The sequence below is a fragment of the Alosa alosa genome, chromosome 2 (assembly GCF_017589495.1).
Source record: "Alosa alosa isolate M-15738 ecotype Scorff River chromosome 2, AALO_Geno_1.1, whole genome shotgun sequence".
NCBI lineage: Eukaryota > Metazoa > Chordata > Actinopteri > Clupeiformes > Clupeidae > Alosa > Alosa alosa.
The window spans coordinates 5,820,672-5,836,570 of record NC_063190.1 but is presented as its reverse complement, the minus strand read 5'-3'; the positions used below and the strand labels follow the sequence as shown (position 1 = coordinate 5,836,570).

Genomic DNA, 15,899 nt, shown 5'->3' with positions numbered 1-15,899 from the left:
ATATATATATATATATTGAGCTATAACCAAGTGGTCTTTCAATGATAATATCATGGAATTCAAACCATAACTATCTATTCCGATAGCATACAAGTAGCAGGCTAGGTCAGTGGCTGAACTGCATTTAGGGTGCTTATAACCTGTGTTGTGAAGTAAAATATCTAGGAAGATTGCAAAGACTTTTGACTGTGTCAAGAAATAGGTATTTATTTTAAAACGTTTCCAACTGTTTATTACTTGAATGCAAGATGACGATTGCCACAAACGTTTACCTCTTTTAGGAGAAATTTTAAGCTGACATGCAATTGTTACCATTCTATTAAACCAACGTTCACCGACAAACGATCAGGAAGCGGTTCTTCTTCCTACTCGGATACTAGGATCAAACACATGAAGTTGTATCTCCGAAGACATTTTGTGCAACAGTTTTGACTCGAGTTTTAGCCAGGTTTTAGCACTGTAAAGTTGAACATGGAGCATAGCACAGGCAGAATCGGATGAGGACGCACTGGAGGGAGCGTCACAGTACTGTTAGCCAATCAGAGGCGAGGTCATTAACATGTCATGAATATTCATGAGCAAGAGGCAAATCCTGTCGTTCCTCCCCTCCCACCTTCCCCACCAAACTAGAACAGCATGAAATAGACGCAGCAGAGCATTTTTTTCTCACAGGGCATTCATTAATACTAGAGACCATGGCAAAATTAATGAAAAAACGATGAGATGAGACCTTTAACATTCCAGTGATGCAAAAATATTTAAACACTTTTAATATATTTCTGTAAATCTATTTAGCATAAAATGTTACAATTCAGATGAAAGTATGTCTTTAGTTTATAGTATAGATCTGACTACCGTATTTTCCGGACTATAAGTCACACTTTTTTTCATAGTTTGGCTGGTCCTGCGACTCAGGTGCAACATATATATATATATTTATATATATGTTTTTTTCCTCTTAATGACACATTTTGACACATGACTGGTGCGACTTATACTCCGGTGCGACTTATAGTCCAGAAAATACAGTACATGGTGGTCAAGAAATTGGGGCAGCTTTTTTACAGATGTAAGTAAACATCTGAGCACAGTGGGCATCATTCAGCTTTCCATTCCATGACAGATGTGCACAGTCCTCTGGTCCCCCAAAAGCATGGTCAGTCCAGTTATCAGGCTGGTTCTCCCTCCATTGCCTACAACCAGAGAGCGAAGAAGAGTCAATCATCAAAATAGTACCACGTAGATAACTTTCGTACTATGAAACTATTGTAAAGCTTCCAGCAAATGCCTAGAGGTTTATTGCTGAAGTTATTTAACACACGTTTCTTGGCGACCCAGCAATAAAAGTTGTATTATTTCACATGAACTTTTCTATAAATCATCTGATTAATTAAATAAATGTTCACAGAGTTCATGAAGTCTTAAATGTCACTACAGTCACGTTACAAAGTTAGCACCCCCATGCTAAAGTTGACTAAAAAGAGGAAAAAATCATTTTAAAATAACAAATCATCATTAAAATAGCCCCACATCATAACATACCCTTCACCATACCTAGAGATTGCCATGGTTTTCAGTTAGCCTAATAGCTGGTTTGATTTGCATTGAAAGATGATTTTAGGGAAAGTACCACATACCAATCTCTAGGTATGGTGAAGGGTATGTGATGATGATGTGGGGCTATTTTAATTTCAAAGGCCAAGGGAACTTTATCAGGATCCTGGATCCATGAAATAACTGGCCTGCCTCTGTGGCATAGGGGTGTGTTTACTTTTGCCTCCTGTATTTTAAGGAACAACATTTATTTATTTACGATACATGTGCACGATTTTCAAATCCATGCTTGGTGCCGCCCCTCGAGTTGGGCCATTACATTGTTCGTGGCCAGACCCTTAATCTTTCTAGATTACCAGGGTCTGGATTTTCCAGGCTACAGTAGAACTACACACAGCTAGGCATGCAGGACATCATGTTTGCGCAGGAAAGAGAATGAGAATATAAGCGCAAGCACACACTCAACTAGCTAAGGATTATCTAAACACCAAGACAAGACTTAAAGGAAATTTATTTAATAATAATAAAACATCATGCTGATACCTTCTGCTTTTCCCAAATACAATGTAGCCTACAGGTGTACATTACCTTTTATCAGTACAGTTGCAATTGATGAACTGTGATGAACTGCCCTACTTATGATTGTTTTTAGAGATTTTAAAGGTTATAACGATGCTACAGATTTTGTGGCTGGTGCTACAAATCTATTCACCTTTGCAGCGCCAGTACTATGTGCAAAAAAGTTAACATATAGCCCTGGTATCACACATATCTCATGTAGGCTATTCTGTCTGATACACCATGCTGATGTTATAACCCTGAAAGAACTAGCCCTTATCACCTCACACATGAAACATAAAAAGGTTAATGCAAAAAAAAGAATGAAAATGTTAATGAGAAACTTTCTAATATTTGGGAATGGGAAAATAATCGCTAATGGACAAATGAATCGTTAGATTATTAAAAAAATGAATCGTTCGATTAGTCGACTAATCGAAAAAATAATCGTTAGATTAATCGTTAATAAATAATCGTTTGGGACACCCCTAAAAGTAACTGATCATATTTGTAAAATGTTTTGCTTGCATAAAGGGGGAGTCATTAAGCATAAACTGTTTGTTAAAAATGACTATCGGCCAATATATAGGTTATACATTTTTGAAAAACTCAAACGACAAAATCGCTATCGGCCCTCAAAATCCCCTATAGGTCAGGCTCTATAAGGAGATGGAGACAAATTGAGATACACACAAACATGCACACGCGTGCGCACACAAACACAGGCATGCCAAACAATACACAAAAGTTTCAAGAGTGGGCGATGGAGTAGTAGGAGATGGAGAGAAATTGATGTGTCATTTATTTTCGCGGAACGGATGTACAGGACTGAGTGGCGGTCATATCTTGTACCTCTAGTTTTTGGATATTTTAGGGGAAGCCGAGCTTACCTTGCAGTCTTAAAGAAATCGCCTCTGCTATCTACAAATTAGATACATGTTCATACTACGTGTTAATTTGGGAAACACAAGTAAAAATGTATGAATATTCATAGAATCATTTGTAGAGAACAGTCAAGATTTAACCTTAAGGAGAAATTAGACCTAGGCTTTTTTACACATCCTGCGGCAGACATGCTGTTTTCAGGCCATCTATTTGTGGTTCTCTGTTTGAGTGACTAGCACATTCTCCTGATGATTAGAGAGTACCAGCGTTTTGGTATTTGTAGTTAGAACTACTGATTATTTTTCAGCAGGGGGGCTATAAACCTTTGTCGGACTTTTAGTTCTGCAAAGATTCTTTTGTACGTGTATTGGGCTGATGACAAAGTTTGTTTCTTACCTTTTGTCCATAACATAAGGTGTTTCATCTACCCATCTCCATGTGCCTGTTATTTCATCAGTGAGGCCAATCCAGTAATTCCTAGACATGGTATTTTTGGTCACATAGGGCTGCAAGGGAGAACCTGACTGTTACACCTTTACATTCTTCTAAAATATACATAATACAGAATAATTGGCTGTTTGCAAAGGTCCATAGTCCAGCTCATTTAAGAGGTTTTGAAGAAAATAGTTTAGTACCAGATACTAATAGAACTGAATCTGCTATGCATTTACACATGATTCTGAATTGTAGTCCAACAAACCCATTCGTTGCGTTTTGTCACAGTAAGCAGAGAGGCTCCTTGTGATTTACAAGAATCTCTGGCATCATGCCATGACAGCTTTTTCTGGGAAAACAAGTAGCAGTTGGCTAAGAAGAAATCCCAGTCCTCCGGGCATTTTGATTTAGGATCATCTGTGTGGATAGTGCAGATGGTAAGATAGAAAAAGAGGAAGAGACATGATCCTCATGCAATTATAAATTAGCAATAAAAAAACTGATCAAAATATGTCCAAATAAATGCATATCAAATATTTAATGTTAGACAGTGCCTTGACAGATGAATGATTGACAGCTTAAGTGATGAATGAATATGAAATACTTGCTGGTCTTTTGCCAAGAAGGCTATACCTCAGAGTGAGAGGGCAGTAGCCCTGTCTGTTATGAAGCGTAATGTGAGATTAAAGTGCATGAAGATGTAGCTCATGTGTAGGCCTACCGTTAATCATTTGTCTGATGCTGCTCAGTATCTGAGTGGTCAAGTTGTTCAAAGCCGTTATTTTTTCCTCTAAAAAACAAACATAGCTTTTATTTTAATGTCATTTTTAGTACATTTTCATAGCACATTCATTTGTACCGTGGGTTGTGTGTTTGTTTATCTGTCTGTCTGTAAACAGGATTACGCAAAAACATAAAAATGATTTTCATGAAACTTGGTGAAGAGGTGTAGCATTCCCCAAGGAAGAACCTGTTCAATTTTGTGACCAGATTCGGTCTAGAGGTTTGCGCTCTCCAAATGTTCTTCAAGTTGAACGTGATTTAAAGTGATCTGATACAATGTAAGCAGTTAGATGCAGTTAGACTAATTATTGTATCAGCCATTATTGTATTTTTTTTGCCTCAATTACAAGGTTTGTGTCAGTATTGCATGTAACGAAACATGTTTGTAACAGTGTAGAATAGACTTGTGGAAAGTGCAGACAAACCTCCTGATGTTTCCTGAAGTTTTGAAGGGATGGAGTATAAGAAAGAGCTGATGTTGTCTGCTTTAGCCTTCAGCTCATTCAGTGTGGATTCCTGAAGCTTTACTAAAGGAAAGAGATAAGTCTGTTGACATATATTAACCTCTCAGTTCACAACAAAAGATTACAATTGGAAAGACAGTTAAATAACTGAGGGCGTCCTGACCCCATAGTTATGAAGTGTTCCTGTATGAGTGTTCAAGAGTATGATGACGTAGTTAGAATAATTCATACAGAATATATATACATAATTTATTCAGATACTGTATCTGACAAATCAAAAGAAAGGAGAGATCATTCTGCCAGCTTTAGAATATAGCAATGTGATTCAGCAACCAAACCTGTTTCATGAAAATCAGTTGAGAGGGCATTTACAGAATGGGATACATCAACAATATCCAGATTCATTTGCGCTATCTTGCTGTCCTCTTTTTCTATTGAAAACAGAACGTATATTACATATTATACAGATAGTATTAGTATTTAAGAGAGTACTTTTGTTTGGCATTTCATTAAGGTTATTGGGGTTCATTAGAGACTAGCTCCCAAATTAGACCATGACAGGACAAACCTGTGTTGTGAACATTAGATGGCTGCGTGTTTAAAGAAGCGGCTTTGAGGGATTGACTTAGATCGGTGACGGAAAGATCCAACTCAGTCAATATTCTGTTCTGCTGGTCAGCTGAAAACAATGAGAAACATGCATGAATTTATTGGGATATTAGGAATTATTTTAGATTTCACATAGCACTTTCTCAGACCATATATATATATATATATATATATGTTTTTTTTTGTTTTTTTTCAAGTTTCAAGTTTACCATGAAGTTGGTATGGTTCACATACACTGTGTACATGTGTTCTTGACTGTCAGGGCTTAGATAAATATGAAGTCTGTGAGTGAACGACTCACCTGTCTTATGTTGTTCAGATGAGAGTGAGGTTATAGAGGCTCGCAGATTAGTCAGGGAACTTTTCATCTCTGTCAACTCTTTAAGTGCAGGTTCCTGACTATGAGGAGCTGCAAAACAGTAAACACCCCAAACATGTTTTTATTTTGTACTGTTGATGCTACTCTCCCCATGATGTTTCTACTTTAGATGTTTAGTGTGTTTCATTCAGCCGACACTTACAGTACAGCTTCCTAAACATGAATTAAGTCTAGTCCTAGGAGGAGATCATTTCATAGATATAGTAATGAGAAAATGTGACCTAGATCTAGAAGGGAGCGATCCTTCAGAGATAGCCTACTTGAGCTAACTGTATAAGCTCTCCACTATTCATAGTGGAGAGAATCAAGAACAGGTATCTCAGACTTTGCTATAATTGTGATTCTTTGGTCATGATTTAATGTAATCGTAGTTCTCTGATTATTTGCAATTATGAGACAGATTGGAATTTTGTTTTTAGGTTTTAATAGCACAAGCATTTTAAAAATGCATTGTTGTTTCTATTCAATTGTGTATGCTTTGGATGGGGAAATTAAACCTTTTTGTTGTAATTTGTATGGCAGTGAGTTCAAAGTCAAGGCCATATTGTCTGCTTTTGTCTCCAGCTCTTTCAACATCTCATCCTGTTGGTTAACTGTGGAGGTAAAAACACATTAGCACAGATGATCGGTTAATATAGGAGTTATGACATGCAGAATTGGTACAATATAGAATTATTTAGAAATACATATATTTATTTAAATAGTGAATGACAACTTATTTATTTGGTGGCCCTAAGGCAGAATGTGTGTTGGCTATATACCTAAATAAGTAAGGTAACAATAATTGAAAAATAATAACTTACATTTAATTGGCACCATGACCACAAGAATCAGAAATAATATTATGGTAACACTTATGATAAAAAACAGTTGCAAGCGCCGATGGCCTATGCAGGGAGTCACAGGATTCAAAGTTGCACCTGAAGCAAACACACACTCACACAGGGATAGAGAGAGAGAAAATTCAAGAGATAGAACATGCAATTTGTTAGCTTTTCTTTACTGAGTTACTGACAATTAAAATGTAACAGACCGACATGCTGGTTTCGCTCAAGCAGTTGTTAGTATAGCTAACTGACTTCTTAACCGTATCTTTAAGATGCAGTGGTATGCCTTAAACCAGGGGTCTCAAACACCCGGCCCGCGGGCCAAATCCGGCCCGCGACGTATGTCAAAATAATAATGTAATCCGGCCCTTGAGACTTTTTAATTGTGACAAACAACGATACTGATTAAAATAGACGATAGTTCCAAGTACGGTGACAAATCTCATGTGTACTCTGCTCCACTATGTGCTAGACATCCAGAGCTTCATTCAAACCCAAAATCGCTGCGCAAAGTTTTCAGGAAATACTTGTATTACACGCGAAACACAAAAGGCGTGCATTTGTAATGGCGGTGAAGCGATGCAGGCCATAGTGTTGCATAAATTGAAGCAGAAATTAAGCAGAAATAGGCCTACACCAAATGTTGTAAAACTTTTACGTGTGATGAAGTCTTAGGTAGGCTATGTTATTCACCTATTCTAAATCTGAAGGAGAATATTCTTTTGGAGATTATGATCGATCGTCTATTGAATGGAGGTGCGTCTGCGGTAATGCGGCGGTGTCCACTAAGCATACCATGCTTATTTCGACCCTCTGCCCAACATAGCTTGGAGGTTGCAGTGGTAATCGTGATGATAGTGTCCGTAATGGACGTGGTACAGACAGCAGGGCTAGTAGAAATAGGGCTCTAAACTACAAAGTCAACCGAGATGCGAACTTCTGGGTACTCAGATTACCCGCGCTAGGAACTCATTTAACCAGAAAACTTTATTGTAGGCCTTGTGGTTTAGAAACAACATACATCTTAGGTGTTGGTATACATCTTAGGTGTTTTCCTGTTAATTTGTTGTGTGAGTAATATGAAAAAAGTAAACCTGCTCAAATATGTTCATCCAGTATTTATTGAAAGGTGCATAATTTGAGGTGCTTGCCATCCAGTGGCAAATTAGATGGGTAAATTTACCCCCTTCATAAACTTTTGTTTTACTCAAAGATTTTTACATTTACAGTAGGACTTTATCTCTGACCACTTTCAAGCCATGGCCTTTTGAAATGTATCTTTTGATATAAAAATCCAATGGTGTTGCTTTCTTAACCCTGACGCCTATAGTTTGCCAGGTTTAAAAAGGTTATTAGAGGAAAATATTTTTATTTGGTGTGAAACACACACATACCTGTTTTTATGCTTTTCATTTGTTTTATAATTCGTATTATTATTTATTTTATCATTATTTTATTTATAAGATAAGGTTGCTAACACAGGTGTCTAAAACTAAATAAAAACACTTGCACTTTCTGTTTGCAGTTTTGTGTGGTATTTGAAAAAAAGAACATTGCATTTTCAGAAATAGCGGCCCTCCAAACATGTTGTTGGCAGAATTGGCCCCCAGCTCATTGGAGTTTGAGACCCCTGCCTTAAACACTTAAGGCACACCTGTTGGCTTTATAACACTGTTGCCAGTATCCAAAATTTCAGCCAAAAGGGTACTTGCCATTTTGCAGGATGATTGTTAGATCTCAATGTTTTTTAAAAATATAGATAGTGAAGTGAGGGATACACACAGTATTTAGACAAATTGGTAAATTAACACATTAGCACCGCCAACTGTTAAAACATTTTAAATGACATTCACAGACCTGCTGCTGCCCACCTCACCTTTCCACCATTTTAAACGCCCATTCTCCTCATCCGTGTTGCTGTATAGTACAGTTGTATCGAGGCTGGACTGCAAGTTTGCCATGATCATTCAGCATACAGTGAAGTGTGATGGAAATTTTTACTGGATTGAAGTGATGTCAACTGTATTTAAAGGGAATTTTCCCCATACTCTCAGTTCCTCTTTTCCAAGAACTTGAAAAAATGCTTGTGATGCAAACGCTGTACAAGTCACATAAAAATGTGCAGCCTCAGCACATTAGAACCATCCAAGAGAGTATGAACATTTGGGTTTTTTTTTTTTCATACAAAGTGAATATTATGCATAATGCTAACTGCAGGGTTCCCATGCCCATTGAAAAGTCACGGAATTGTAAAATCCCATTTTCCAGGCATAGAGAAATCATGGAATTCAGTAAATCCATTGTAAGTCTCACATTTCAGCCACAACCTGTGGTGGAGAGTAAGTGATTTTATACTTAAAAGCTGTGAGAAAAAGTAATGGAAGGTCATTGAAAAGTCATAGAAAGTATATATTTGGGGCTTTGTGCCTTTATTGTGACAGGTCAGTGAAGAGGGCGGTGGTAGTGTAGTGGTTGAGGAGCTGGGCTAGTGTGCAGTCGCCTGAAAGTTGTGGGTTCAATTCCCGGCTTTCGTTGTGCCCTTGAGCAAGGCACTCAACCCCAAGTTCCTCCGGGGACAATGTAATCCAGTGGTCCCCAAACTACGGCCCGCCACCTCATTTTGGGTGGCCCCCCAAAACATGTCCAAGGTATATAGCATCTGCCCCGCATGGGAGTATGACATCGTCAAACTATAACATCCGTAATTCCCCCATTCATTCTCTATAGCGAGTCTTAACAGTACACATGTAATACTCTTTTTGTCCACTGGTGGTTGTTTTGGCGCTGTTTTGTAGCCTGACGAGCCAGACCCACATTAAAATGTAGGGTCTGGGCACTCACCGTTCGCAGTGCTCAGTCCGAGGGGCGGGATAATCAGTTGTCTTTCAAATTCCCTCTGCACGCAATAGGACAGCGGCAGCTTATGAGTCCCATCGTTTCCCACCAAAGGAGCTAGTTGGCTAGTTCAAACGTTTGCCAACTTAATAAAAAGCTTAACTTCGTGTCACACTGTTCGCCAGCAGCAACATCCATCTTATTTGTTTTCAAGTAGCAGGGAATTCAAGCCAAACCATTGCAACTCTGCCATCAATCATTAGGTTAAGCCCACCTAACGACTCTATACACGATTTCATTGGCCTGATTAAGTTTCGATTTCTGGAGCTCACAAGCCAACGGAGAGTTGCTAGACTAGCCCTGGCAGCAAATGTAATTTGCGGCCGCTAGGGGCGCGTCTAGATTTCTAGGCTAGCTGTTTTCGGCGTTTGCCATCGAAAACGGAATGAAATGTAGGCCTACTTGCAAACAATGTAAGAGGCCTATGCTGACTGTATCAGTGCTCAAAGTATTCTAAAAGTTTATCAATTAATTGCTAATAACGAACTAACTTCTATTCAAATCATATTTCTGGGACTTTCTGGGATAATTATTTATATTTTGTATCCACTCGTTCAAATGTTCATACAAATTCACAATTCACAAAGTTCTCATCAGGTGAGTGAAAGTGGTCATTTCAGATGTTTTTGCCAGCACTTCATAAAACTCTCAAGTCAAGTCAAGTCAAGTCGGCTTTTATTGTCAATTTCTTTACATGCACTGGTCATACAAAGAATTGAAATTTCGTTTCTTACTTTCCCATGCAGACATAGACATGCTTTAAATACAGACATAGACATACTATAGACATAGCCATAGACAATAAACATTAAATTAAAGTGCAAGACTGAAATATAGAACATGTATGTATCAAAATAGAAATATAGGACATATATATAAAAAAAAAATAGAGGTAGTTGTGTTGTATATTTATATAGTCTTAACAGTTACATGAAGTTTAAACTTGTGCTTGTGTGACCTGTATATTTACATTGATATGCAGTATGCAGTAATTTCAAGTATATCAGGCTTGATGTGAAGCAGCAACACGTTAGGCTCATGAGTCACAGTGCAGTTCCACAGGGCGGTGTTGGGGGGGAGGGGGGTTAGGGTAGACAGGATCCTAGTTTCCTAGGTTCCTGGCTGGCTGGTGGGTGGGGGGCTGTCAGTGATGGGAGAGTGGGTAGAGTGTTCAGCATCCTGATTGCTTGGTGGATGAAGCTACTTGCCAGTCTGGTGGTGCGGCATGGGGGCTCCTGTACCGCTTTCCAGAGGGCAGGAGGCTGAACAGTTTGTGTGCAGGGTGGGTTGTATCCTGACAATCATTAGTGCTTTATGGGTGAGGCGGGTGGTGTAAATGTCCTGCAGGGAGGGGAGTGGTGCTCCAATGATCCTCTTAGCTGTGTTAACAGTGCGCTGGAGGGTCTTCCTGTTCTGATCTGTGCAGCTTCCCCCACACTGTGATGCTGCTGGAGACGATGCTCTCAGTGGTCCCTCTGTAGAATGTAGTCATGACAGGAGGCGTGGCACTTGCCTTCTTCAATTTGCTAAAGAAGTAGAGGCTGCTGGGCTTTCTTAAGCCAGTGATGCTGTGTTGGTGGTCCAGGAGAGGTCGCCGCTGATGTGTACCCCCAGAAATTTTGTGCTGCTCACTCTCTCCACAGCATCTCCGTCCGATGGACAGTGGTGGCAGTTGTTTGTGGCCTCTCTGAAAGTTGACAACAACTCTCCTTGGTCTTGCTGACATTTAGCAGGAGGTTTTGTCTTTGCACCATTTAGCCAGCAGGTCTACTTCTTCTCTGTAGTGAGCCTCATCACTAAGGGCGATGAGGCTCACCAGTGTTGTGTCGTCCGCAAACTTCACCAGATGGTTGGAGCTGTGAGTGGTTGTACAGTCATGTGTTAGCAGTGTGAAGAGCAGGGGGCTGAGCACACACCCTTGAGGGGCCCCCGTGCTCAGGGTCAGAGTGCTTGAAGTGTTGTCCCCGACACGTACTGCTTGTGGTCTCTGCAACAGGAAGTCCAGCAGCCAGTTGCAGAGGGAGGTACTGAATCCTAGCTTGTCCAGTTTGCTGATGAGTTGTTGTGGTATTATGGTATTGAATGCTGAACTGAAGTCTATGAACAGCATTCTCACATATGAGTGTGGGGGTAGGGTGGCTTTGATGTGTGACATGACTAGCTTTGATGTGTGACATGACTCAAGCACTTCATGATTATGGGCGTGAGTGCTACAGGACGGTAGTCATTGAAGCATGATGGTGATGATTTCTTTGGCACGGGTATGATGGTGGCAGTTTTGAAAAGTGATGGGATGACTGCTTGCTCCAGAGAGGTGTTGAAAATGTCTGTAAAAACATCCTTCAGCTCTTCTGCACAGTCCTTCAACACTGGCCCTGGTATGTTGTCTGGGCCTGCTGCTTTGCGTGGGTTAATGGTGGCTAGTGTCCTCTTCACGCTGGCAGAGGACAGGTACAGGGGTTGGTCGTGGGGGGGGAGGTGGGGTTTTCTGTGGGTGAGTGTCATTTTGTGCTTCAAAACGGGCGAAAAACTGTTCAGGTCATTTAGCAGAGAGGTGTTGTTCTCACAGCTCCGTGGCGCAGGCTTGTAGTCAGTGATGGCCTGTATGCCCTGCCATAGGCTCTGTGCATCTCTGCTGTCTTTGAAGTGTGTTGTTATTTTGTCTGTGTAATCCTTTTTTGCCTTCCTGATGCCCTGGGACAGGTTAGCCCTCGCTGTTCTTAGGCCAGCTACATCTCCAGCTCTGAAGGCTTTGTCTCTGGCCCTCAGCAGTCTGTGGACGTCTCCTGTCAGCCATGGCTTCTGGTTGGCCCGAGTGGTGATGTGTTTTATTTCTGTAACATCATCGATGCATTTGGTGATGTAGGAGGTCACAGTGTCTGTGTATTCCTCAATGTCAATGTGGTTGTTGTGGGTGGCAGCTGTTTTGAAGATATCCCAGTCTGTTGTTTCAAAGCAGTCCTGAAGTTGTGAGACGGCCCCCCTCCGCCACATTCTCACCTCCTTCAGAACCGGTTTGGTGACTTTTGCTCTTTGTCTGTATCGGGCAGCAGCAGGATGCTAATGTGGTCTGATTGCCCGATGTGGGGGAGGGGTTTGGCTTTGTAGGCTTCTTTCTGTGGGGTGTAAACAAGGTCCAGGGTGTTTTGTCCTCTTGTTGGGAAGTTTACATGTTGGTGAAATTTGGGTAGTACAGTTTTGAGATTAATTGAAGTCGTGATTGAAGTCTCCAGCGATGATTGTGAAGGCATCCGGTGTTCACTTTGTTGTTCACTGACGGCCCGATACAGCTCATTCAGTGCCATGCTCCTGTCACTGTTTTTGTTGCTGGGGGGATGTACACCACGACCAGCAGAATCGCGGTGAATTCCCTGGGGAGGTAGAAGGGTCGGCACTTAATTATCATAAACTCCGCCAGTGGAGAGCAGTGTCTGTGTACTACCGTAGCGTCTCGGCACCAAGCATCATGTGTGTAAACACAAACTCCTCCACCACGTCTTTTGTCTGCTAGGGCTCGGTCAGCTCGATAGCTGCTCCAGGTGTATAGTAGAGTCGGGGATGTTATCGTTGAGCCATGATTCAGTGATAACAGTCACGCAACTCTCATAGTTTAAGAACTTTAAATTATTTGTAGGATATTGCTTGTTCACAATTTGAGCTGTGTATGCAAAGAGTTCAGAGTTCACACATTTTGAATATTTCATTTGAGCTACATTTTACACTGATATGGCATGATGGCAATATAAACACAGCTAGCAATGGTATTAAATTACAGTAGCCTATGATTAAATGTAATGGAATATTCAACTAAGGTAGACTGTTCACAGCACTAAGCTATTTATGGTTACTGATATACTCCGAGTCTCTGGCCCTCTCTTAGAGCCAGGCATAGTAAGCTGGCCCTCGGAAAAAAAAGTTTGGGGACCACTGATGTAATCCCTTGTAATATAGTTGAAATATGCAAGTCACTTTGGACAACAGTGTCTCCTAAATTAATAAATGTAAATTTTGAGACAGACAGAAGAGAGTGGGAGTGGGAGAGAGTGAAAATGGGTGGGAACACTGTAACGGGCAAACTGGGATTGCAGATTGCCTCTAATTTTCACACCAGTCAGCTCTTTCTGTGATACCTCATGACTCATTCAAACCTTTCCTTGTGACCACAGTGTTGAGTCCGGGGGAGGAGGAGAGGGACACTTCAACACCACCAGCGAAGAACTGCAGCAGGTCAGGTCAAGGCAATATACACATTGTATCTTTTGTCCGTGTAAGCTTGAAATATAATATAAAATTAAAATATAATAAACTGGTTTTAGCCAGTGGTTTTGACCAACAGATGGTGCCATAATAACATCTATGAGAAATCATCTCCAATGAACTGACAGTTGACCAATAAATTAGTATAGTCTGTTGAGTATGAATGCAAAGAAAACAGATTGGCTATTCCTGTTTACCAAGATTTGGTCACAATCTCATCGTGAAAGAGTTAAAGTCAGATGATGGGTGAGCTGAGAAGAAGCCTGTTGTGGATATTGTGACAACTGACTACATCACTGTTACAGGTACATTGTGCATGTTTTGCACCTTTCTGAAGCCAATTTGATGATAAACAAACTTGTAATAGGTGAATCATTTATCCAGCATAGCTATACAGCATAGACGTAGTGAGTCACTACCGAGAAAACCAGCCATGCAACTTTAAGAACGGTGGCCTGACAAATCTTGCGGGAATCGTGAAACATTACCTTACCCCCCTACTGCCCCCCTGTGTTTATTTACCCTTCCTTGCACTACTGCAACTGTGACACAAGAATTTCACTATATCGCAAAGTATATGCGATAATAAAACTTGAAACTTGAAAAGTTTATAGATACTGTATAGCTATTTGGAGATAGTTTTTGCCTGTTGTTATTCCTTCACCTCCACAACAGAAGCATTTTCATGGTGTACAGGGGGGATAAGTCAGGAGAAGTTTGCTATTTACAACAACAGTGTAAAATATAAATATATTGCAACTCTAGAGGGAGCTCTATAGTCGCCCAAAATACCTAAACCTGCATAGTGTACCTTTAAATAAGACATAAACTGATTGTCAACTTGAACACATTTGTTCTACAGACAAAGGTTGAGCATGTTTAGGTTGGATGTAATATGGACAATGGGTCACCTGATCATCACAGCCAACCCAGCAGTAGAAGGCAGATGACGGGAAAGCACCAACTAATAATATACCTCTGCAGTTTGCCTACTAAAAGTACCCAAAGCTGCCATCTTTGCCCATATACGTGATCTTCTTATACGGGCAAAGATGATAGCTTTTCTGTAGGCGAACTTCAGAGATCTATCGCTGAAATTATATCAGACACAGTCTTTACTTGTTATTTTTCCGTTTTCTGATGGAAATCCAAAAACGTTCCACACATTGCTTCTTAAATGATCAAGATGATAATGCATTCCTTCTAAAATACCCTTGTATCATGATGACTGGCCATACTGTAAAATATATCATAATATTATAGTATAAGATATTCTATATATTTGTCACACAGATGAGATCAGGGAAGAGGAAGAAGGAGAATAGCAATAATAAACAATAATGGCATATCAAACAATAGCCTAATGAAAATAAACAAATACTATAATATACAAACCATAAGAAACGCTTAATTAACTAAGTACATGCTAAACAGAACAGATATTGCCTCTTGAAAGACCCAAAACTATAATTTTACACAGTGTAGTGCCAGTCAGATACCTTGAATCTGTTGAATGTTAGTTTCACATTTTTTAAGTCTCAATGTGTCCATTAGTTTACACAAAATTCACTAGAAGTCATTATTTAAGGGGTTATTTAAAAAAAAATCCCCGAATGTTTACAATGTCTGGCTCCGCCCCTGGATTTTAGCACTGTTACATTCATGACGCTATACTGTTACAACTGTACCGCACTTTTTTATGGCTGCGTCAAGGTTGTAACAAAGGTACATGTCGCTGTTAAGTTAAATTATTGACAAACTATAACATGTTTTTTAAATTCTGTTTCAACTTTCATGGAGTAGACATGTACGACTCTGTTCTGGTCAAATTTCACATCTCTCAATTCTATCGTCTTTGTGTAAATCGAGTTTGAATTGGAAAAATAAAAAAGTGTTACAATTGTGCCGGTTCTCCCCTACACTTTCCAACTCGGGCGGCGGATTTACGAGACATCTCGAAAGCAGCATAACTGGCAGCAGCATGGTCTGATATTATTATTTTTTTTTTTTACAAATCCAAACACTACAAAATGACACTATTAGGCTTGAAATGATCACAGACACTTACAGATTATGACAATTTTTTTTAAAAAAACATCAACAAATCCAGAAAGACATAATGACCAATTTATTGGTAAAATTACACAAGTCTCCCATTGACATTAGTGCAATGATGGCCTGCTCTGGTTTGCATAAAGGGGGACCAACCCCTTGCAATAATCGAATGCAGAAGTTGTCAAACATTTGCGCTCC

At 39.9% G+C, this 15,899-nt stretch overlaps 1 protein-coding gene across 1 annotated transcript; it reads right to left on the bottom strand.

Annotated features, from left to right (window-relative positions):
- Positions 1-958: 958 nt before the first annotated feature.
- Positions 959-8,469, bottom strand: LOC125290956 (asialoglycoprotein receptor 1-like). Its single transcript, XM_048237432.1, has 11 exons — positions 8,371-8,469; positions 6,471-6,587; positions 6,165-6,260; positions 5,590-5,697; positions 5,248-5,358; positions 5,018-5,110; positions 4,641-4,742; positions 4,154-4,222; positions 3,698-3,849; positions 3,394-3,503; positions 959-1,193 (listed from the first exon to the last, which is right to left on the bottom strand). Exons 1-11 carry the CDS (start codon positions 8,459-8,461, stop codon positions 1,040-1,042), a joined length of 1,203 nt encoding a protein of 400 aa, XP_048093389.1. The 5' UTR covers positions 8,462-8,469; the 3' UTR covers positions 959-1,039.
- Between the last annotated feature and the right edge of the window lie 7,430 nt (positions 8,470-15,899).

Bases quoted from the DNA above. Each gene is read 5' to 3' on its own strand.
- LOC125290956 (XM_048237432.1), bottom strand. From the start codon at position 8,461: ATGATCATGGCAAACTTGCAGTCCAGCCTCGATACAACTGTACTATAC. The intron at 6,588-8,370 runs GTGAGGTGGGCA...TGTTTGCTTCAG, and splicing joins GCGTTTAAAATGGTGGAAAG to GTGCAACTTTGAATCCTGTG. The intron at 5,111-5,247 runs GTTTGTCCTGTC...TGTTTTCAATAG, and splicing joins ATCTAATGTTCACAACACAG to AAAAAGAGGACAGCAAGATA.